The sequence below is a fragment of the Portunus trituberculatus genome, chromosome 14, assembly GCF_017591435.1.
Source record: "Portunus trituberculatus isolate SZX2019 chromosome 14, ASM1759143v1, whole genome shotgun sequence".
Classification (NCBI taxonomy): Eukaryota; Metazoa; Arthropoda; class Malacostraca; order Decapoda; family Portunidae; genus Portunus; species Portunus trituberculatus.
Window position 1 is genome coordinate 1,394,411 of NC_059268.1, and position 23,629 is coordinate 1,418,039.

General features: G+C 44.3%; 1 protein-coding gene across 4 annotated transcripts; it reads left to right on the plus strand.

The window, feature by feature from the left end:
• The first annotated feature begins 1,063 nt into the window (after positions 1 to 1,063).
• Positions 1,064 to 23,357, plus strand: LOC123503502. 4 transcript variants are annotated; one of them, XM_045253338.1, is made up of 4 exons: positions 1,064 to 1,187; positions 15,497 to 16,192; positions 18,549 to 18,662; positions 20,586 to 20,618. In XM_045253338.1, exons 2-3 carry the CDS (start codon positions 15,786 to 15,788, stop codon positions 18,634 to 18,636), a joined length of 495 nt encoding a protein of 164 aa, XP_045109273.1. In that variant the 5' UTR covers positions 1,064 to 1,187; positions 15,497 to 15,785; the 3' UTR covers positions 18,637 to 18,662; positions 20,586 to 20,618. The 4 variants fall into 4 exon arrangements, 3 of the variants coding, with proteins under 3 accessions (XP_045109273.1, XP_045109274.1, XP_045109272.1); XR_006674483.1 differs by lacking the exon at positions 18,549 to 18,662 and adding an exon at positions 23,276 to 23,357 and having other exon boundaries at positions 1,073 to 1,187; positions 20,586 to 20,926; XM_045253339.1 differs by lacking the exon at positions 18,549 to 18,662 and having other exon boundaries at positions 1,071 to 1,187; positions 15,497 to 16,151; positions 20,586 to 21,542.
• The last annotated feature ends 272 nt before the right edge of the window (positions 23,358 to 23,629 follow it).

Here is a 23,629-nt window from a genome sequence, read left to right on the forward strand (position 1 = left end):
ATAGTGTTAGTATGAAGAAAGGATGGACTTCATTATTCTTTCCCTGTAATCTTAATTTATTCTTTCTTATTTCATCTCTTCGTGTTCCTCTAGTTTCATTGACTTTAATATTTAGTTTTATTTATTCATCAATTCCTCAATATATGTCAGTCTTTCCTGTGTTGGAAATTAAAAGTATCAAGGTTCCTATAATGTAAACACGTTTTCTATATAGAAAAAATGTTGAAGAAAACGGGTTGGTTATATATATATATATATATATATATATATATATATATATATATATATATATATATATATATATATATATATATATATATATATATATATATATATATATATGAGAGAGAGAGAGATGTGGAGGGGTCACTGCTATAATTCATTTTTTTCCTTAAAAAATAAACTTCGAAACTAAGAAGGGTTTGAAAACACGAAGTAAAATAAATGGATGAATGAGAGAAAGAAAGAAATTACTGTTGAGAATGAAGGAAGGAGATTTAATAAATGAGAATGAAGGAAGGAGATTTAATAAATGAGAATGAAGGAATACAAAGAGTGTGAGAGAAATTGGAGACAGGGCCGAAGCATCGGCACGAGATTCAAACCCACGAAACACACCTTAACAAATATCAAAACACCAATATCAACAAACTCTCATACCCAGGAATGAATACAAGTAAATCATATAAATTATCAACACTTCTTCTTATGCACCAGCAACCACTGGACTAAAAACCGGAAAGAATTAACATTTATAGGTAAAAGGTCGGTTAATCTTGGGCCCTCCAGGACTTCAGAGTCCAGATCGTCTCACAGTTAGTGGTGTCTGGGCAGTGGTGTGGAGAGTGCAGTTTTTTTTTTTTATTTTCCTATTTATACCATGTGGGCTTTTTCACGGGAATTTATGGGCTAAAGGGGATACTTTTTAGGGTACCTCCTATCTCAAAGCCCACCCGCTAGGAAACCGTTGCCCCGAGTGAGGAAGTCCAGCCTACACTCGGAACGTGGACAGGATTCGAACCTGTGTGCTTGGAGACCCCTTAGACCCCAAAGCACGCATGGTTCCACTGTACCACTGCGGACCCCATCTGTTGCATCAGTGTTGAGGATATTGTTATTATCTCGTCAGCTGCGTGGATTTACCACTACGACGTCCGGACGCAGGGAGGAAGAGAGAGCAGGAGAGAGTGAGTACCAAGTTAGTTTAGACGTGAGAAGTTTGACATTAGTGATTGATATGTACAAATGAGGTCAGCTCTGAAACAGTGTGGTCAGTTTTATAAGCACGTGTGATGTTACTATTATTCCAAGACTACTATTACTGTTCACTGTTACTTATGTCAGGTTAAAACTATATTAGGTAACTAATTACCACTATGTTACCAGAGAGAGAGAGAGAGAGAGAGAGAGAGAGAGAGAGAGAGAGAGAGAGAGAGAGAGAGAGAGAGATGAATAACACCATTGTGAAAGAAAACGAAGATATTTCTTGTAATACTCAATTAAATTTGGATGCAATTTGTTTATTTGTTTTACGATGTGTTCAGTCACGTAATTGCTTAACTGCTAACATAATAAGCTTGGTAACTATCCTGAGTACTTATTGACACGCGTGCTTTGCTAGTGTTGTCAGTGAGGAGCAGTGGTGGATCCTGGATCAAATTTTGGGAGTTGCTAACCTGAATTCCTGTATCCCTTGAGATTGGCGGCGAGCCTTGACTATCACTTGGAGGGTTCAAAATTTTGAAAGCTCATCAATCTTAAGGGCTTTTTAAAGCTCTATGCAGAGCTATTCCGATGTAACAAGAGCAGTAATAACTTATAAATTTGACTGAATAATTAGATTACCTTTGCTCAGTTAAGTGAAATAATAGCATTTTTCAGAAAGCCTGTTTACATTATTGTTCCGTATATACCTATTATTACCTTGCCTTATAAATATACATATATATGTATATATATATATATATATATATATATATATATATATATATATATATATATATATATATATATATATATATATATATATATATATATATATATATATATATATATATATATATATATATATATATATATATATATATATATATATATATATATATATATATATATATATATATATATATATATATATATATATATATATATATATATATATATATATATATATATATATATATATATATATATATATATATATATATATATATATATATATATATATATATATATATATATATATATATATATATATATATATATATATATATATATATATATATATATATATATATATATATATATATATATATATATATATATATATATATATATATATATATATATATATATATATATATATATATATATATCCTCGATGATGATAAAAGTGAACGTTGTGGTGGTTGAGCCCCCTGAGTCCCCTCCCTCCCCTGGATGCAGCAGTGGTTGTTGTTTTAGGCATTATTGTTGCACCAGTGTTCTGTGTTGTTCTTGTGTGGTGGGTGCCGTGTTTTTTTTTTTTTTTTTTTTTTTTTTTTTTACGGTTAGGCCTATAGCGCCTGTAGGCACACTTGAAGAGTGTATGGAAAGCGCTGTTCAGCTTCCGCCCATTAGTGTCGCAGGCAATTTTATTTATAGTGGTACACATATTAGGGCCCATATCACCGCCCAAGCTCATCTTGAGTGTAACCACCTAGAACCTGGGTATCATGGTGATATGTAGGTAACTTTAAACCACTCGACAAATGGCAAAGTGTTTTAAGGCTGTACGTGGTGGGATTCGAACCTACGCGTAGACGTCTGTCCGATCCCACGCTCACCACCTTATCCACTATGCCACCGCCTCCCTGGTGCAGGAATAGCTTCCCCTGATGCAAGGTGGCTTACCTCTGCGTGCTGCAAGGTGGCTTGGTCTTGCCTACTGCAAGGTGGCTTAGCTTTTTGTGCTGCAAGGTGGCTTAGCTTTTTGTGCTGCAAGCTGACTTAGCTTTGTGTGCTGCAAGGTAGCTTAGCTTTGTGTGCTGCAAGGTGGCTTACTTTGTGTGCTGCAAGGTGGCTTAGCTTTGTGTGCTGCAAGCTGACTTAGCTTTGTGTGCTGCAAGCTGACTTAGCTTTGTGTGCTGCAAGGTGGCTTAGCTTTGTGTGCTGCAAGGTGGCTTAGCTTTGTGTGCTGCAAGGTGGCTTAGCTTTGTGTGCTGCAAGGTGTGCTGCAAGGTGGCTTAGCTTTGTGTGCTGCAAGGTGGCTTAGCTTTGTGTGCTGCAAGGTGGCTTAGCTTTGTGTGCTGCAAGGTGGCTTAGCTTTGTGTGCTGCAAGACAGCTTAGCTATGTGTGCAAGGTGGCTTATCTTTGTGTGCTGCAAGGTGGCTTAGCTTTGTGTGCTGCAAGGTGGCTTAGCTTTGTGTGCTGCAAGGTGGCTTAGCTGTGTGTGCTGCAAGGTGGCTTACCTTTATGTGCTGCAAGGTGGTTCATTGAGGAGTGAAAGGTGTCAAGTTTAGTTGGGAAACATGAAAGATGACTGAAAGAAAAGAAGCAAAGATAATTATTATTTTTTTCGTAACAGCAAGAAATGAATGATTATATTAACTGTCAGCCGCAACAAACTTATTTTATTAACCAGTCCCACTAACAAGAACTAACAAGAACTCTTTAAGTACTACAGTTTCCCCTAGACAACCCAAAGCAGCAGTGTTATGAAAGCCTCTGGAGAGTTTACTATGAAGCTAAAACATAGATGATATTTATTTGCCTCCAATAAGTTAAACAAGTTTAGTTACAATTAAATAATTCTTTCCTTTTCTTCAAAACAGTATAAATATTCTACCGAGAAGGGTAACACTAACAATATGAAGAGTACGCCTTGCTACTGCCATGTATGGTCAACTTATCAAGCATTCACATCACTAGACAGTGCTTGTATTCACACACACACACACACACACACACACACACACACACACACACACACACACACACACACACACACACACATAACACTCAATAATAATAATAATAATAATAATAATAATAATAATAATAATAATAATAATAATAATAATAATAATAATAATAATAATAATAATAATAATAATAATAATAATAATATAATGATAATATAATAACAGTAAAGCTCATTATATTAGTTAGATTTGCTTTTAACAATATTTCACATCTCAAAGAAATAATATTGATAATAGTAGTAGTCCCCAAGGAGGGTGAATAAGAGGCGGCGGCAAGACGTCACCAAAGTGAAGGGCGCGCCATTAGTCAGCTGGTGCCCCTGTAACGACCCGCCTTACACCCAAAACTTTACCAGCCGCTCATTGAAAATTCATGGGAACGCGCGAGTTATGCTCCAAATTTGGCGTCTTGTGTCATGTTTGGAGACCACCTACTCATAAGTGACTTGAAAAGAGTGTTGGTAGGTGTGGCATGTCGTGCCGCGAAAATTGAGACGGGAAATATTAGTGCCGCCGGAAGGACAGTGGTTTGAGAGAAGGACAGTGGTGCGACAGTTACTTCCTCTGCCACTGCCTGCTCCTCCCAGACAGATCATGGACTGCGGTTTTACTGAGTCTACTTGTCCACAATGATGTATAAGATGTTCTAAACGGAAACACTTTGTCATTGCAATCTGTTGCCATTTTAACAATCCCTGGTAACGTAAACTTAGAACCACCATCTGTACACTCAGTAATTCTATCCATTGCACGAAGTAAAATGCTTCAAAATAATTCCCAAGATTCTGTCTTTTATAAGCATGACTGTGTCTATGTACCCCAGCCACCCACCACACTTGTCATTACGCTCACAAAAGATTGTTGTCTATATATTGCTGCATTTGTACTGTTTAAACCAAAGCAGTGTTTGCAGTGTGAAAATATTATCGTGGAAAATCGAAGCGTGGAAAATATTATTTATTTATTTATTTATCTATTTATCATATACTTTATGATATATATTGGATGTACCATGGTGTTATTTGTAATTCTCAATATCATTTTTCATATTTTCATACATAATTCAGGACAGATTTCCAATCTGGGGTGCTAGCACTCTCTGGGGGTGCTGAAATCAATCATTGGAGGTGCTGGGAAGTGAAGCACACACTTCACTTTCCTTTATCCTTCTAATAACAAGATTTTAATGGTGGGTGCTGGACTCCTTAGACATGACAACAGGGGGTGCTATGGTCGGAAAAGGTTAGGAAACACTGTTCTAGGTGGTTACACCAAAGATGCACCTTGCTGGTGATATGAGCCCTAATTTGGGTACCACTATAAATAAATTCCTGCGCCACTAATGCTTGGAAGCTGAACAGCGCTTTCAGTACTATTCAAGTTACCTTCAGGAGCTATAGGCCAGGACATTAAAAAAAATGTAGTAGTAGTAGTAGTAGTAGTAGTAGTAGTAGTAGTAGTAGTAGTAGTAGTAGTAGTAGTAGTAGTAGTAGTAGTAGTAGTAGTAGCTGTAGTAGTAGTAGCAAGAGAAGCAGCAAATAATGTCCATGCACTCTCCACAAACTGTAGGGTGAGACACAGTCACGTTTCACTTACTCTGAGTACAAACTCGCCACATTTCCCTCTCTCCCTCCTTTCCCACTTTCTCTCTCTGTCCCTCTCACTCACTCACACACCCACTCACATACCCTCCTACTCTCTTCCTCCTCTCCCACGCTCTCTCTGTCCCTCTCACTCACTCACACAGCCACTCACACACCCTCCTACTCTCTCCTCCTCTCCCACACTCTCTCTGTCTTTCTCACTCACTCACCCACACACTCACACAGTGCCCCACTCTCTTTCTCTTCTGCCACGGTCTCTCTGTTCCTCTCACTCACTCACTCACTCACACTCTGCCTAACTCTCTCCCACACCCACACTCCCTCTCTGCCCCTGTCACTAACTCACACACTCACCCACACACCCACCTCCTCTCTCCTTCCTTTCCCACGCTCTCTCTCTCTCTCACTCACTCTCTTGTTAGCTATTCCAGTGTAAGCATTCATGAGTTCATACCTATAAATCTTCGCGGGGTATATCTCGGCTCTTCACAAGTTTTGCACAAGTTGCTCCCCACCAACCGCCAGTGTGGTTCCTCTGTCTGGGTGTTGAAGATTATTGTGTCTTTCGTCTCGCTTTGAGTTTCACTTGAATCTTGTAACACGACTGTGATTGATATGTTTCTTGTCTGTACTTAACTTACCCTCGTAAGGAGACACTCTTCCACTTCTTTTCCCTTCCCTCAGGTAATGATCTTTTCCTCCTCCTCCTCCTCCTCCTCCTCCTCCTCCTCCTCCTCCTCCTCCTCCTCCTCCTCCTCCTCCTCCTCCTCCTCCTCCTCCTCCTCCTCCTCCTCCTCCTCCTCCTCCTTTTCTTTACTGATACTATTTTGAATTTCTTGTACGTCAGATTTCCTTCTTGAAATATTACATGTGTTGCTGCTGCTGCTGCTGTGTTATACTACAATACTGTGACGACCACTGCTACTACTACTACTACTACTACTACTACTACTACTACTAGTAATAATAATAATAATAATAATAATGATAAAGATAATGATAATAATAATAATAATAACAACAACAACAACAACAACAACAACAACAACAACAACAACAACAACAACAACAACAACAACAACAACAACAACAACAATAATAATAATAATAATAATAATAATAATACTGCTGCTACTACTGTTATCACCACGACTACTACTACTACTTCTATTACTACAGCTACTACTACAACTACTATCACTACTTCTACTATTACTACCTCTACTACTACTACTACTACTACTACTACTACTACTACTACTACTACTACTACTACTACTACTACTACTACTTCTACTACTGGTATTACTAGACTACCACTACTACTACTATAATTAGAACTACTACTACTACTACAAAATACTACTACTACTACTACTACTACTACTACTACTACTACTACTACTACTACTACTACTACTACTACCAACTCTTCTACTACTACCACTACTACTAACTCATCTTACCAACTACTACTACTACTACTACTGATCAAGCATAAACCTTAAAGATACCACCACCACTACCACTACTATTACCACCACCACCACCACCACCACCTCCACTACAATAGGTCACCTTATTAATTCCGGAAGAGCAGCCTGGATACAACATACCGTCAATTGATTATGAAGGGCCGCGCCGTGTTCACCTTAATGGATTCTCGAACACTCGCTAAATGAAATCACTTTTATCTCCTCCATTCTTCTCTCTCTCTCTCTCTCTCTCTCTCTCTCTCTCTCTCTCTCTCTCTCTCTCTCTCTCTCTCTCTCTCTCTCTCTCTCTCTCCTTTATCACTCGTAGCTGCTGATTGATGGCCTCAGCAGCCCGCCCACTGTCCTGGCGTGGATAGGTATAGGAGAGGGTGCAGTCATCAGCATAGGCCATGACTCCTGGCAGTAGCTGGAGAAGATCATCCACGTAGATATTCCACAGGAGTGGGCCAAGAATTGAACCCTGTGGCACTGATGCCTCCACAGGCAGGGACTCAGATGTTTGCCCGTTGACAACCACCTTGAGGCTTCTGTCCTGCAGGTAATTTCCCAAGAGTCGTAGCAAGCCACCCTGGATGCCTTTAGCACGAAGCTTTTCTAGTAATCCGTTGTGCCATACTTTATCAAAAGCTCCTGCTATGTCCAAAGCAACCACTATAGTGTCCTTGCCGTCGTCGAGGGCGTCCTGCCAATGCCTGGTGAGAAGCATCATTAGGTCGGAGGTTGACCTTCCAGGTCTGAACCCAAACTGTTGGTCTGAGAGGAGGGCATTGTCCTTGAGATGTCTACACACCACCTCTGCCACGACCCTCTCAAACACTTTACCCACCACTGACAACAGGGATATGGGTCTGTAGTTTTTTGGGTCCGTCCTGGAGCTTTTTGTGTACAGGAACTACTCGAGCCTCCTTCCACACTGAAGGCCAGACGTTTTCCCGTACACAAGTTGTGAAGACTTGGGTGAGAGGGCAGCCAGTTCCTGGGAGCATCGCTTCAGCAGGTGCGGGCTGATGTCATCAGGGCCGGTGGCTTTCTGTGTGTCCAGCCCCGCAATAATCGCTTCACCTGCTGATGCGTCACCTCCACCATGGTGACAGTCTTCTCACATTGCTGGACCAGCTGAGGCGGTGGCTGCTGTGGATTCCCGACCTTCATTTTTCCAGCAAACAAGGAAGCCAGCAACTGTGCCCTCTCCTTACTGCTGGTGGCGACAGTACCGTCCTGCTTGCTGAGGGAGGGATGGATTCTTGGTGGCCAGTTCCTTGTTTGTCCTTAACAAGAGACCACCAAGTTTTGTTTCCTACGCCAGTGCCACACAGTTTCCGGCGCAGGCTTTCCTCCCACTTTTTTAAGGCCCACTTGCTGGTTACCACCATCCTCCTGCATGCAGCCCTGTGCAGGTCCTTGTTGCGCCGAGTCGGGTTCCTCTTGTAGCGGAGCCAGGCAGCATACTTTGCCTCGGCAGCAACACGGCAACGGTAGCCAAACCATGGCTGATCCGTCGATCTGGTGGTGTATTCCCTGTGTGGGACGTGGCGTCTCTGGAGGGCGAGAAGGTGAGAGGTGAGTGCAAGTGCTTCACTCTCTGCTCCTCCCTGTAGCAAAGTGGCCCATGGGGTGTGGGTCAGGTCGCGGCGCAGGAAGCCCAGTCTGCTTTGTTCCACAGCCAGATGGTGCGGGTGGTGGCCTCGTCCTGAGCCACGCCCACTTCCAGCTGTGTCAGTACAGCGTGATGGTCAGAGCTGCCCACGAGCCCCAGCTGATGACACTGAAGCTTGTCTTCCTGGTAGTCTGAGATGACAGGGTCTAATGTCCCTCCTCGTTCATGTGTGGGGAAGGTGACATGATCTGTCAGACCCTGCACCTCAGGAGATTCTCGTAGGCGTCTCTTTCCAGGTGGTGATTGAGATCCCCCACAATCAGCACGTGGCTGCAGCTGTGTGCCATCATCAGGTTGTCTAAGGTCTCAGTCAGGTACAAGAGTGAGTCAGGCCCTTGTCGCGGGGGGCGATACAGGGCACACAGCAGGAGGGCTGAGCGGTCTGCCAGCATTACTCGGAAGTACATCATCTCCATCATTGGAGGCGTGTCTATGTCGAGTAGCTGGGCCTGCATTCCTTCCTTGAAGCAGACAGCCACTCCACCTCCTGTTCGCTCCTGTCGGTCCCTCCTCACCCAGTGGGTGAAGCCCTGCATCCTGCCATACGTGGGCTCCACCTCACTGTTCAGCCATGTCTCGGTCACCACAACAACGTCTGCATTGTGTCGTTGCACACAGTTGTGGTATAAGTCTGCAAGGTTAGTCCGGAGACCACGGACGTTGCTAGAGACGACCTTTAGTGTGCGGCGGGGGCAAGCTGGCTGTACCATGGTGCCGTACCTACTTACTGCTAGGTGAACAGGAGCCACACATTAAGAGACTTGCCCATTTGCCTCGCCGTCTGCGGGACTCAAACCCGGACCCTCTCGAGTGTGAGTCGAGCGTGATAACCACTACACTACGCGGTGTGTGTGTTTCACTGTTTGATCTGCTGCAGTCTCTGACGAGACAGCCAGACGTTACCCTACGGAACGAGCTCAGAGCTCATTATTTCCGATCTTCGGATAGACCTGAGACCAGGCACACATCACACACCGGGACAACAAAGTCACAACTCCTCGATTTACATCCCGTACCTACTCACTGCTAGGTGAACAGGGGCTACACGTGAAAGGAGAGACACCCAAGTATCTCCACCCGGCCAGGGAATCGAACCCTGGTCCTCTGGCTTGTGAAGCCAGCGCTCTAACCACTGAGCTACCGGGCGTGTGTTTGTGTGTGTGTGTGTGTGTGTACTGCAGTCGCGCGTGGGTGGTGAGTACTGACCTGTGGTTGTATGTGCGCTGCAGGAAGGAATTCCGGAACACCTTGCATGGGGCGCTGGAGTCCGAGGTGGGCGTGACGCGGGCGCTGGGCGGGGGCTCAATGTCCTTCTCGAGGCGGTCAGCCAGCGAGAGCCGCGACACATCCTTGTTGAGTCCTGCTGCTGCGCATGGGCACTACGGAGTATGCGTTCTCCGCGGGATTCTTGTAGTCGTGGAGGTGATGGTGGTGGAGGTGGGTGTGGTGTGGGTGATGCAAGGGGAGGAGGCGGTTGCACGGTTTTGAGAGGTTTCTTGATGGGGAAGTTTAGGGAGTAGATCATGTGGTGGTCCAGACACTGTTGACGGCGCCCACAGCGTTGTGCACCATATTCTGCTTGTTCTGACGCCGCGCCTCCTCATCCCGACACGGGCAGTCACGCACGCGTTTCCGCTTCATGCACACAATCACCAACACCAATTCCACCACTAGCACGGGCATAGCGGTGCTGAACACCACCACCAGCACCACCTGACCCGCCGACATGGCCTCCGCCTCGGTGCTTGGTCGCGCCACGCTGCCCACCACTACCGTGACAATGCTGCACTGCGGCCCGCCCATGCTGTGCCGGCAGGAGCAGCGGTAGCCCACCGCCAGCTCCGCTGCCTCCTGGTAGTAGCTGGTGTTAGCCCCTGACATCACTTCAGGCAACTGCAACACCATTAAAAACCCTGTCAGGAACACAGCGCATTTATACACACCCCACATCGCCCCCAACACACACACACACACCCGAGAGTCCGGGTTCGAATCCCAGAAAGCGGCGAGGCAAATGGGCAAGCCTCTTAATGTGTGTAGCCCTGTTCACCTAGCAGTAAATAGGTACGGGATGTAACTGAGGGGTTGTGGCCTCGCTTTCCCGGTGTGTGGAGTGTGGTCTCAGTCCTACCGAAGATCGGTCTATGAGCTTTGAGCTCGCTCCGTAATGGTGAAGACTTGCTGGGTGACCAGTAAACGACCGAGGTGAATACACACACACACACACCCAATGAAGCTCCGAAAGATCAATGTATTATTATCAGTGTATTGCTGAGTCGGTATACAAAATGTGTATAAAGTTGATATATTTGATTGTCAGGGTGATGTGTGTGTGTGTGTGTGTGTGTGTGTGTTTCACTCTTTGATCTCCTGCAGTCTCTGACGAGACAGCCAGACGTTACCCTACGGAACGAGCTCAGAGCTCATTATTTCCGATCTTCGGATAGGCCTGAGACCAGGCACACACCACACACCGGGACAACAAGGTCACAACTCCTCGATTTACATCCCGTAGCTACTCACTGCTAGGTGAACAGGGGCTACACGTGAAAGGAGACACACCCAAATATCTCCACCCGGCCGGGGAATCGAACCCCGGTCCTCTGGCTTGTGAAGCCAGCGCTCTAACCACTGAGAAACCGGGCGCGTGTGTGTGTGCGTGTGTGTGTGTTGGCGTGAGGTTGTCCTGTGTGGGCAGTGGGCGTGATATTGGGGTAGTTGAGTGTCCCGCTGGGTTACGCTGCGACATAAAGTTTGGCACCACATTCGCCTACAACGTTTGTTCTGTGTTGTTTGTGTTTGATTGTGTTAGTTGTGCAGTTCAGGAAAGATAAGTTAACCTGCTCTTCTTTTGTTGTGTGTGTCCGTCACGATGATCGTTTGCAGTGTTACCAAAGGGCGACCAAAAAGGGCAGTGTTGTAATGTAGGTACTCATTGCTTTGAGTTGCAGAACAAATAAGTCTGTTTGTATGATATCAGTCGTGGTAAGTAAGTGGATATTGATTTGTGGTGAGATGCCCTTCCTTGGAGGAGGCAGTAGACACCTGCCCAAACGATAATTACTCCCAGTGAGGTCTAATAGCACTGGTTCAGGGGGTGCTGGGAACCTTCATTAAAGCCAGTTGTGACCTCACTCAACGTTCCCCTTTGTGTCTCACAACACAAAGGGGGAATCACAGCCTCTTCCTTCACACAACACTACATGCTCTACCGACATAGACATTCTTCACCAAAAATAAAGAAAACAATAAAAAAAGATAACTTATGTTGTCATCTTGGGAGTCTCTCCCAAGTATAATCTGTTCATCTTGCTTAAGGACTGGCACCTCAGTGGGTTTTTTTTTTTAACCACAATTTTGTTGCCCTTGGCCAGATTTTCCTCAAACATAAAACAAACCTAGGCAGTTCATCCAGTCAGAAAGATCGCAACATTTTTTTCTGACCTGGTGTTGTAAGGTGTACATTCTGATACACTTGTGGCGGCACCTTCACTACTTTACAAAGGCAGTACTTGAAGTGACGCAGGTTTTTAAGAGTGTAGTTATGGTCTAAGTACAAGATTAACGTACGTGTCTACATTATGAATAGAAGAAACACTCTTGACAACCTGAACAACCATCTCCGTTTGACGATTACAATAAAATTCTAAAGACATCCTACCCAGACCCTCATTCTTACCTGCTCTGGACCTTCGCGTAGCCAGCCAGGAATTAGAATTTCAGAATAGCAACCTCCGAGTGGTGATGGAAGGAAGAAGGAAGGCCAACGAGAAAACTAGATAGAAGTAGGATTTGATGTTCTGTTAGAGAGAGAGAGAGAGAGAGAGAGAGAGAGAGAGAGAGAGAGAGAGAGAGAGAGAGAGAGAGTGGGGGATGCTGGGAATGGTAGGAAGGCCGGTGCGTACCAGGGGTGGTGGTGGTGGTGGAGGTGTGGCGTGAGAAATTTTCTTCCATGCATGCGAAGATATCTCTGTTATCTTTGCTCAGACTGGTGGATAGAAGCATCCATGGAGCTGACATCCTACCCAGAGTAAGCACGATCATCAATTGTCATTATGAGTGTGTATAACACAATATTAGTAATCTTATAATGTATTATTTATCGAATGTTTGAAGCCTCCAAATAGCTCCGACAGGCACAGTTCGCACGACACCGACATACCATCACGCACTTTCATTTTTATATAAATACAGCGAGTTCAACATTTCTTTTGGTAGGCTAGATAAAGGGTGATTCATGCTGCTCCAGACAAATTGTCACTGAGAAATGTACACAATTTACTAATTTATTGGTGCAGTCGATCCGAGCAAAGCGGACTAAACATGCTCGAGTCACAAGGCCCCTCGCACTTCCATATTTTATAAAAACTGGGCTACAAAACAAATTTCCTTAGAAATATTTCGACAGAAGGATAAATATATCATATTGACACAAAATCTCGACTTTCTTGATGCAGTGATATTAACATGTGAAGCGAAGTTGATGCCTTGCTTCCTTGCAATCTTGAGAAGCGTCCCTCCCGCGAGATTAGCCAATTATAGGTGTGTCACTGTCAGCTGTATCTAATGATAACTGTTTTCACTTCCGAGTGTGTAACCAGTGGATGCTTAAAGGATGACTCTACCTGTTCACCATCAACACACCTCACTCTCATGGATCTATCCTCCCTCCATCCATGCATTATATATAGGAGGCCTACCTTCTCAACAAGCAAATTTTCTCTATCTAATTTCCATTTCTAAAAGAATTCATGTCTAATTCTTCAGTATGGTCTTGCTATTGTTAATTGTTTGCTTTAACAAAATACACCACATTAATGACCTTCTTGACAATAACACTGCTATTTTTGCAATAACACAAACATGGCTTGCTTCTTGTATTCCCAACCCTTGTTAATATCCACAGTTATGTATTAGTCACAACTTATACTACACCGTTAGTTATGAAACACGAGGCACTGACTGGTAATAAATTCCTCAGAGTTTTGTTTTGTTTCTCGTTATATTCATGAGCGGTCCCATTTCAACTCTGAACCGTGCACTGTTCCCAGGTAACCATTAATTACCACCTGAAATATGTTGTTTGCCAAGCTATCCAGTTGTACATCCATCCAAAAATATGAAATACAACCAAGACTAATTATATATATAATTTATTAGTGTTACTCCCGCGGGCTTGTTGACCTTGACAGAGATACAAGCCACACAAAATGCAATGTTTTAAAGGAGAAGTCACACATTTCTCAGTAATTTCTTTACTAAGGCCATCAGAGAGAGAGAGAGAGAGAGAGAGAGAGAGAGAGAGAGAGAGAGAGATTGAAAGATACAGACAGACAGACAGATAGACAAACAGACAGACAGACAGATAGACAAACAGACAGACAGACAGACAGACAGACAGACAGACAGACAGACAGACAGACAGACAGACAGACAGACAGACAGACAGACAGACAGACACACAGACAGACAGATTGACACACACACACACACACACACACACACACACACACACACACACACACACACACACACACACACACACACACACACACACACACACAATCGCATTTTAGAGGGTAGTGGTAGGCTGTGATGGGCGTGGATGGGTATGGGCGTGTTCATGTGGTGTTTGGGGCCCTAGTGGGTGGTGGTTAGCGTATATGACGTAATGGGTAGGTAGGCTGTGTTGGGCGTGGGTGGGTGTGGGCGTGATAAGCGTGTCTGAGGTGGTAAAGGAACATTCCTAACACTGGAGGAAAATTAATTAATGACAATTTAGCAGTCAAGTCATTGAAGAGAGTCAAACAAATATGAAAGAGGTCGTGAATTATTAGGCCATTATGATACACTGTATAAATGTGTATCGTGTCATTCCATTTGTTGCAATGGTGACATCACTCCGTCACCTCGTTGTGCTTTGTGACCGTGGACATTGACAAAATTGATGGTTAATATTGAAGATCATTTTGATTGTTTGGGTGTGTTTTGGCGCCAAGCGAGCGACCAAGTGGGATGTGCCAGTGTGTTTGTCCAGGTGAGGAATGCTTTGTACAGAGCGTTGTTTGTCAATAGGTTTGTATTGCTGGTTTTCCTCGTGTGTGCTGTGTTGTGTGGTGGTGGTGGTGGTGGTGGTGGTGGTGGTTACTGGTATCAGAATCTCATCTTTTCTTGGTGAAGGAGAGAGAGTAGTTAATTTGGTAGTAGTGGAAGTAGTCACGTGTTAGGTGATAGCGGCACTGGTGGTGGTGTTAGGCTTACTCCCATGCGCGCGCGCACACACACACACACACACACACACACACACACACACACACACAACACACACACACAATAAGGGGGTTGTTCTTAGTTTGAGTACACCTACGGGAGGGTGTCCAGATGGCGTAGTGGGAGGTGAGGGGGGTGAACTAGCGTGGTGTGTGTGTGTGTGTGTGTGTGTGTGTTGTTCACCTCGGTCGTTTACTGGTAACCCAGCAAGTCTTCACCATTACGGAGCGAGCTCAAAGCTCATAGACCGATCTTCGGGTAGGACTTGAGACCACACCATACTCCACACACCGGGAAAGCGAGGCCACAACCCCTCCAGTTACATCCCGTACCTATTTACTGCTAGGTGAACCGGTACTACACATTAAGAGGCTTGCCCATTTGCCTCGCCGCTTTCTGGGATTCGAACCCGGACTCTCGGGTGTGTTTGTGTGTTGGGGGGGCGATGTGGGGGTGTGTGTATAAATGCGCTGTGTTCCTGACAGGGTTTTTTAATGGTGTTGCAGTTGCCTGAAGTGATGTCAGGGGCTAACACCAGCTACTACCAGGAGGCGGCGGAGCTGGCGGTGGGCTACCCCTGCTCCTGCCGGCACAGCATGGGCGGGCCGCAGTGCAGTATTGTCACGGTAGTGGTGGGCAGCGTGGCGCGACCAAGCACCGAGGCGGAGGCCATGTCGGCGGGTCAGGTGGTGCTGGTGGTGGTGTTCAGCACCGCTATGCCCGTGCTAGTGGTGGAATTGGTGTTGGTGATTGTGTGCATGAAGCGGAAACGCGTACGTGACTGCCCGTGTCGGGATGAGGAGGCGCGGCGTCAGAACGAGCAGAATATGGTGCACAACGCTGTGGGCGCCGTCAACAGTGTCTGGACCACCACATGATCTTCTACTCCCTAAACTTCCCCATCAAGAAACCTCTCAAAACCGTGCCACCGCCTCCTCCCCTTGCATCACCCACACCACACCCACCTCCACCACCATCACCTCCACGACCACGACTACAAGAATCCCGCGGAGAACGCATACTCCGCAGTGCCCATGCGCAGCAGCAGGACTTAACAAGGATGTGTCGCGGCTCTCGCTGGCTGACCGCCTCGAGAAGGACATTGAGCCCCCGCCCAGCGCCTGCGTCACGCCCACCTCGGACTCCAGCGCCCCATGCAAGGTGTTCCGGAATTCCTTCCTGCCGCGCACATACAGCCACAAGTCAGTACTCACCACCCACGCGCGACTGCAGTACACACACACACACACACACACACACACACACACACACGCGTAGTGTAGTGGTTATCACGCTCGACTCACACTCGAGAGGGTCCGGGTTTGAGTCTCGCAGACGGCGAGGCAAATGGGCAAGTCTCTTAATGTGTGGCTCCTGTTCACCTAGCAGTAAGTAGGTACGGGATGTAACTCGAGGGGTTGTGGCCTCGCTTTCCCGGTGTGTGGAGTGTGTTGTGGTCTCAGTCCTAACCGAAGATCGGTCTATGAGCTCTGAGCTCGCTCCGTAATGGGGAAGACTGGCTGGGTGACCAGCAGATGACCGAGGTGAATTACACACACACACACACACACACACACACACACACTCTCTCTCTCTCTCTCTCTCTCTCTCTCTCTCTCTCTCTCTCTCTCTCTCTCTCTCTCTCTCTCTCACAGAGTGTGTGTGTGTGTGTGTGTGTGGTGTGTGGTGGTGGTGGTGGTATTTACATGCTTGTTTGAAGATAGATAGATAAGCGGGTATTTTGATGGGATGATAGATATGTAAATGGACAGTTGGATAAACAAACAGGTAGATGGAGAGGTAGGCAGATAGAGGAGGAGGAGGAGGAGGTCTAGCTAAGCACTATAAACACCACGATAATAAACATGAGAAGATTGACTTTTAATTCCTAGTGAACAGTTTTCAGTATTTTTCATTAGCCAAACGTCAAGTCAAAGTTTGTTGTAAGGACACCTGGAGAGATGGGCAGCACTGTTAGCTACAGGTTTTGCGATAACAACGTCTTGGAGTGTGCGCCATGATGGACTCACTCGCCTTGAGTTGCCAAGCGTCACTTCAAGACATGTAGCCTGAGCCGCCAACACCACACCTTCACATCACCATACAATGTCAGGACGCGTCTGGCTGGCCACACACTATGCACATTGAAACAAACATTTATCAAATAGTGTGTGTGTGTGTGTGTGTGTGTGTGTGTGTGTGTGTGTGTGTGTGTGTGTGTGTGTGTGTGTGTGTAAAGTAAAGTAAAATTGCCATTTCATTACATGTACATATATATTGGTTAAACAGATGTGTTCATTGGCATGGTCTATCGAGCCAAGGCTCCCTGATAAACGGAGTTATTAAACTATGTGGTGACTCTGTTGGAAGACTTCACTTGGCAATATATTTATAGAAGTATAAGAATAAGTCATATTTTACCCAATCACGTTCACACTATACGTACATGCGAACACATTATTTATATAAATACTTGTGCTTACATACACATATATGTATATATATATATATATATATATATATATATATATATATATATATATATATATATATATATATATATATATATATATATATATATCCAATAATTTATATCCAGCTTTAAAGTAAATTTATCATACAATACAAATAAATGATGGACTGCAAGCTGCTAGTTATAAACATCTAAGGAAATGTTCTTTGGTTTTTCTTTTAAACTGAAAGTAACTGATACTAGTAATATCTTTTATATGAGGAGGCAAGGAATTCCATAGCTGTGGACCAAAGTAAAATATGCTGTGCTTGAATAACTGTGTGCGGAATTGCGGGCACTCCAAATTCAAGTTCCCACCTCTTGTTGCATACGGTGAATCTACACATTTAAGTAGGTTATTATTTGGATATCTTTTAATGAATTTGAAGATGGAGAAAAGGACAAAACACTTATGAATATCGAAGAAATTCAATAGTTTATGATTAGAAAAAAGTGTGGATGTTGAGTCGAATTTACCCATACAAAATATACATCGCAAATTTTTTTTTAATTATCTTTAATCTATTTAGGAAAGACGGCCAAGTGCAGGCCCAAACTGAGACACAATAAATAAAATAAGGATAGCAGAGTGTATAGCAAATACTCAGTAGGGCTTCAGTTGTGAGTTGATTCCGTATCTTGTACAATATCCCACACATCCTAGACAGTTTCATGCATACATTAAGGTTATCATCAATAAATACACCTAAAAATTTTTATTTGAGTGACACATTGCAGAGTGACTTTGAAGAAGTATTGGTTGGATATGATTTTTTACTGACCGATTTTGGAAAAAAAATATAAATAGTTTTACTTATATATAGTGTTAGTTTGTTTTGTTTTATCCAATGATTTATTAAATGTAGTTCAGAGGTCATGTTTGAGTATAGAGTGTGTATGTCCTTGTCTTTCGTAAGCAAGTTTATGTCGTCTGCATACAGAGTGAAAGTAACTTTTGAGCTGGATTTGATTATATCATTTATATAAATAAGAAAAGGTGTGTGTGTGTCACCTATAAAGACATTAACTTGTATTGCATGTTGCAGAGGAGTTATGGGTGGCAGGAGGTTGATGAAATGTGTGGTGGTGTCACAAGTGAAGCACAGTGAGCGTTCCTGCTGGGTGAAGCAATGATGAGACAAGCGTCACCAGTCAGCGAGGTGGTGGTGGTGGTGGTGGTGCCTGGTGTCTCTCTCTCTCTCTCTCTCTCTCTCTCTCTCTCTCTCGTCTCCTCTCTCTCTCTCGTCTCTTCTCTTCCATCTCTCTTCTCTCGTCTCTCTCATCTCGTCTCTCTTCCATCTTGTCTCCTTCTCTCTCTCTCGTCTCTCTCTCGTCTCTCTCTCGCTCTCTCATCTCTGTCTCTCGCTCGTCTCTCTCTCGTCTCGTCTCTCTCTCTCTCTCTCTCTCTCTCTCTCTCTCTCTCTCTCTCTCTCTCTCTCTCTCTCTCTCTCTCTCTCTCTCTCTCTCTCTCTCTCTCTCTCTCTCTCTCTCTCTCTCTCTCTCTCTCTCTCTCTCTCTCTCTCTCTCTCTCTCTCTCTCTCTCTCTCTCTCTCTCTTTTTTTTTTTTATTTATACTGATCAAATGTACAGGGAAAACAACTTCTACATTACATAAGAACGTTGTTTTTACAGACTAAAGGGTACAGGGTTAGTGCAACCTATCTTAAAATCTGACCCTGGTGATGTATATTACATTCTGTATGTACAACAATAACTTATATTGTAATAACACTGAATATACTACGTTCACTGTACATGATTCACCCTTGCCTCAGTAACCAATGGTTCACTTGCACTTTAAATGTCTGAGTGTTTGTGTCACTGAGGTTTATCTCCTGTGAGGCCAACAGAGTGTTCCTTTTCCTTGCATACGAGTTTATATATTGTCTCTGGTGATGCCATGTCCTCTCTCTCTCTCTCTCTCTCTCTCTCTCTCTCTCTCTCTCTCTCTCTCTCTCTCTCTCTCTCTCTCTCTCTCTCTCTCTCGTCTCGTCTCGTCTCCTCTCTCTCGTCTCGTCTCTCTCTCTCTCTCTCTCTCGTCTCGTCTCTCTCGTCTCTCTCTCGTCTCGTCTCGTCTCTCTCTCTCTCGTCTCGTCTCCTCTCTCGTCTCGTCTCGTCTCGTCTCGTCGTCTCTTCTCTCGTCGTGTCGTCTCCTCTCGTCTCTTGTCTCGTGTCGTCTCTCTCTCTCTCTCTCGTCTCGTCTCCTCTCTCTCGTCTCATTTCGTCTCCTTTCTCTCGTCTCGTCACGTTTTGTCTCCTTTCTCTCGTGTCGTTTCCTCTCTCTCGTCTCTTCTCTCGTCTCGTCTCGTCTCTCTCGTCGTCTCTCTCGTCTCGTCTCGTCTTGTCTCCTTTTTTATCTCGTGTCGTCTCGGCTCTTCTCGTCTCGTTTCCTCTCTCTCATCTCGTCTCGTTTCCTCTGTCTCTCGTCTCGTCTCGTCTCTCCTCGTCCTCTCGTCTCCTCTCTCTCTCGTCGTCTCGTCTCCTCTCATCTCTCGTCTCGTCTCGTCTCTCGTCTCGTCTCGTCTCTCTCGTCTCGTCTCGTCTCGTCTCGTCTCTCTCGTCTCTCTCTCTCTCTCTCTCTCTCTCTCTCTCTCTCTCTCTCTCTCTCTCTCTCTCTCCTCTCTCTCTCTCTCTCTCTCTCTCTCCTCTCTCTCTCTCTCTCTCTCTCTCTCTCTCTCTCTCTCTCTCTCTCTCTCTCTCTCTCTCTCTCTCTCTCTCTCTCTCTCTCTCTCTCTCTCTCTCTCTCTCTCTCTCTCTCTCTCTCTCTCTCTCTCTCTCTCTCTCTCTCTCTCTCTCTCTCTCTCTCTCTCTCTCTCTCTCTCTCTCTCTCTCTCTCTCTCTCTCTCTCTCTCTCTCTCTCTCTCTCTCTCTCTCTCTCTCTCTCTCTCTCTCTCTCTCTCTCTCTCTCTCTCTCTCTCTCTCTCTCTCTCTCTCTCTCTCTCTCTCTCTGTGTTCTTTGTTTGTGGTGTGTGTGTGTGTGTGTGTGTGTGTGTGTGTGTGTGTGTGTGTGTGTGTGTGTGTGTGTGGTGTTATTCAGTAGTGAATGCTCGGCATCATTTCTGTAACCTCTCTATTGTTTCCAGGCCGAAATCAAGCGACCGCCGGCAGAGAGGAGTCTTCTCCTGGACGTTTGAAGAGTACCACCTTCTTGAAGCACAGAGCACAGACAGCGCTGGAAACTGGACTACTACAGTTTGAGCAGAGTCCAACATCTGTGTATCTGCACCAGAATCAAGTGTCCAGGGAGGAAATGATACGTCTGCAGAGATGTGCCAGGAGGAGGGACTCTTGGAACAGGCCTTCACACAACAGGGATTGGGGTGGGGGTGGGGGGACCTTATAGCAGCAGGTGACTAGGAGAGAGGTTCCCCACAAGATGCAACACACCACATCCTCCAAACGCAAAATATATTTGCCAATAAAGGCAAGTTTGTGTGCCACTCTGTTGATTTGAAGCAGCAAAACGTGCGGGTATGACACCGTGTTGTAATCAATTGTATAGTATTGTCTAGTAATCAACGTTTTTATTACTACCATTATTATTATCTTGGTGTCACTCTAACTGTCACGTCGACTTCACATCTCGTGTGTTAGTAATTTATCAACATTTTTACTATTCATTCTCAACACTTACTATTGTTATTGGTAATAGTGTATTATTGTGTGATCAATATTAGCATTACTATCATTGCCCTACTGTTACTATTGTTATCATTACTAGTACCAATACTACTTTTATTACCATTGCTAGGTAATACTTCATGTAAAATTACTTCATTGATTCAGGATCCTCTACATTATCTACTGTTTTATACTGACAATTTCATTAATTATTTCTATTTTATTGTTTTATTTTATTATTATTTTTTTTTTTACTTTTCTTATTGTTGCCCAAAAATCTTTGCTTCAAAAGGGTTCCCAAATATGACAGATTATTTTGTGATTATATACATATATTTTTTGTTGCATGGGAAAATAAAATGTTTCAAATCTCTCTCTCTCTCTCTCTCTCTCTCTCTCTCTCTCTCTCTCTCTCTCTCTCTCTCTCTCTCTCTCTCTCTCTCTCTCTCTCTCTCTCTCTCTCTCTCTCTCTCTCTCTCTCTCTCTCTCTCTCTCTCTCTCTCTCTCTCTCTCTCTCTCTCTCTCTCTCTCTCTCTCTCTCTCTCTCTCTCTCTCTCTCTCTCTCTCTCTCTATCTCTCTCTCTCTCTCTCTCTGAGAGGTCGCTCTACTAGCCACTGTTTTGTGAGGTGTGTTAGAAGGCTACTTGTAGGGCTTTCATTGGCCTTGTTCTCAGGGGTGTAAACGGCAAATTGCTTGGCTAGATTATGTACTATTGGTATGATGGTAGGGCAGGCACATGTCTGGTTCCAGGTTCACTCTCTTCTGAGGAACCCTTGAAACTGGGTCCTCAGCAGGGTGGTGTCTGGAGTTGTGTGTTATTCAATATCCTCATGGACGAAGTTGCACAAGGGTCTCAGGTGGCCATTTATGCTGATGAAGTGTGTGTGGCAAGAATCTTTGCTGAATGAATGGCCAGTGACATGTGAACTGTGTGTGTGGCAAGAATCTTTGCTGAATGAATGGCCAGTGACATGTGAACTGTGTGTGTGGCAAGAATCTTTGCTGAATGAATGAACAGTGACATGTGAACTGAATGAATGAACAGTGACATGTGAACTGTGTGTGTGGCAAGAATCTTTGCTGAATGACATGTGAACTGTGTGTGTGTGCAAGAATCTTTGCTGAATGAATGGCCAGTGACATGTGAACTGTGTGTGGCAAGAATCTTTGCTGAATGAATCAGTGACATGTGAACTGTGTGTGTGGCAAGAATCTTTGCTGAATGAATGAACAGTGACATGTGAACTGTGTGTGTGGCAAGAATCTTTGCTGAATGAATGAACAGTGACATGTGAACTGTGTGTGTGGCAAGAATCTTTGCTGAATGAATGAACAGTGACATGTGAACTGTGTGTGTGGCAAGAATCTTTGCTGAATGAATGAACAGTGACATGTGAACTGTGTGTGTGGCAAGAATCTTTGCTGAATGAATGAACAGTGACATGTGAACTGTGTGTGTGGCAAGAATCTTTGCTGAATGAATGAACAGTGACATGTGAACTGTGTGTGTGGCAAGAATCTTTGCTGAATGAATGAACAGTGACATGTGAACTAGCAAAGAAGAGAGGGAATCAATGTCTTTGTTTCATCTTTTCTCCAGTACTTTGTTAACCCCTTCAGTACTGGGACGCCATTTTATCTGGAGTTTTACTGTTAGATTAGACGATTCTATTTACATTGGGAAGGATCTGGAGGTCAGAAGATCAATGGTTACAGTCTTCACTACTTCAATCCACACCTAAGTTTGTGAAGGTGTATAAAATCTCCAAATTGTAACCAGAATATATATGAAAACGTGTCATGGTACTGAAGGGGTTAATTAAAGGCCGTGTCACTCCGGAGACGACGCTCTCGCCCTCCTTCACCGCGAACTGGTGGCTGTCCTGTAGTTGGTGCCTTGCTTCTTAATATCTTGTTCATTGAGGATGGAACTTCAGAGAACTGAGCTGGAGTCACTCTGAAATACTGTCCAAATTTCCTCATCCATTTCTGGCACTTGGATAAGATAATGATATTCGCCACATTTCACTCGTTTTATATTTGATTCATAGACCCAATTCCTTTTCCTCTCATTATTCAAGGCTAAACATATCATTAATAACTCCTTTCTCCTCCTCCATCCTCCTCCTCCTCCTCCTCCTCCTCGTGAAGAAGTGTCAAGTGAGCCAGCCTCCACCACAGACGATGTGGCGGAGCATCGCGCCTGGTGTGAACCTCCCATAGCAAGCTAAGTCTGCGCGACGTTGGTACGTGGTGTGCGTCGTCTCCGGTGTGAGACGGCCTTAACGAGTCTGAGCAGCTTCCTTGTGAAGATATAAGCCACAATTCTATTTTTGCAATGTATGAAGGTGTCACATGATAACGTGTAGTGTCAGTGTGTCATGTGTGGAGGAATGCACAGCTCTTCACACAGCCTGACCACTCAGCGGTAAATAAAGTCAATAATCTGGCCCTAGTGTTTCATTGTTTCCTTTGCAAGTTTCACCAAAAGATCTGAACCATTGA

Coding starts and splice junctions, on each gene's coding strand:
- LOC123503502 (XM_045253337.1), top strand. CDS start 15,786: ATGAGGAGGCGCGGCGTCAGAACGAGCAGAATATGGTGCACAACGCTG. Junction 16,193..20,585: donor CCGCGCACATACAGCCACAA/GTCAGTACTCAC, acceptor TATTGTTTCCAG/GCCGAAATCAAGCGACCGCC.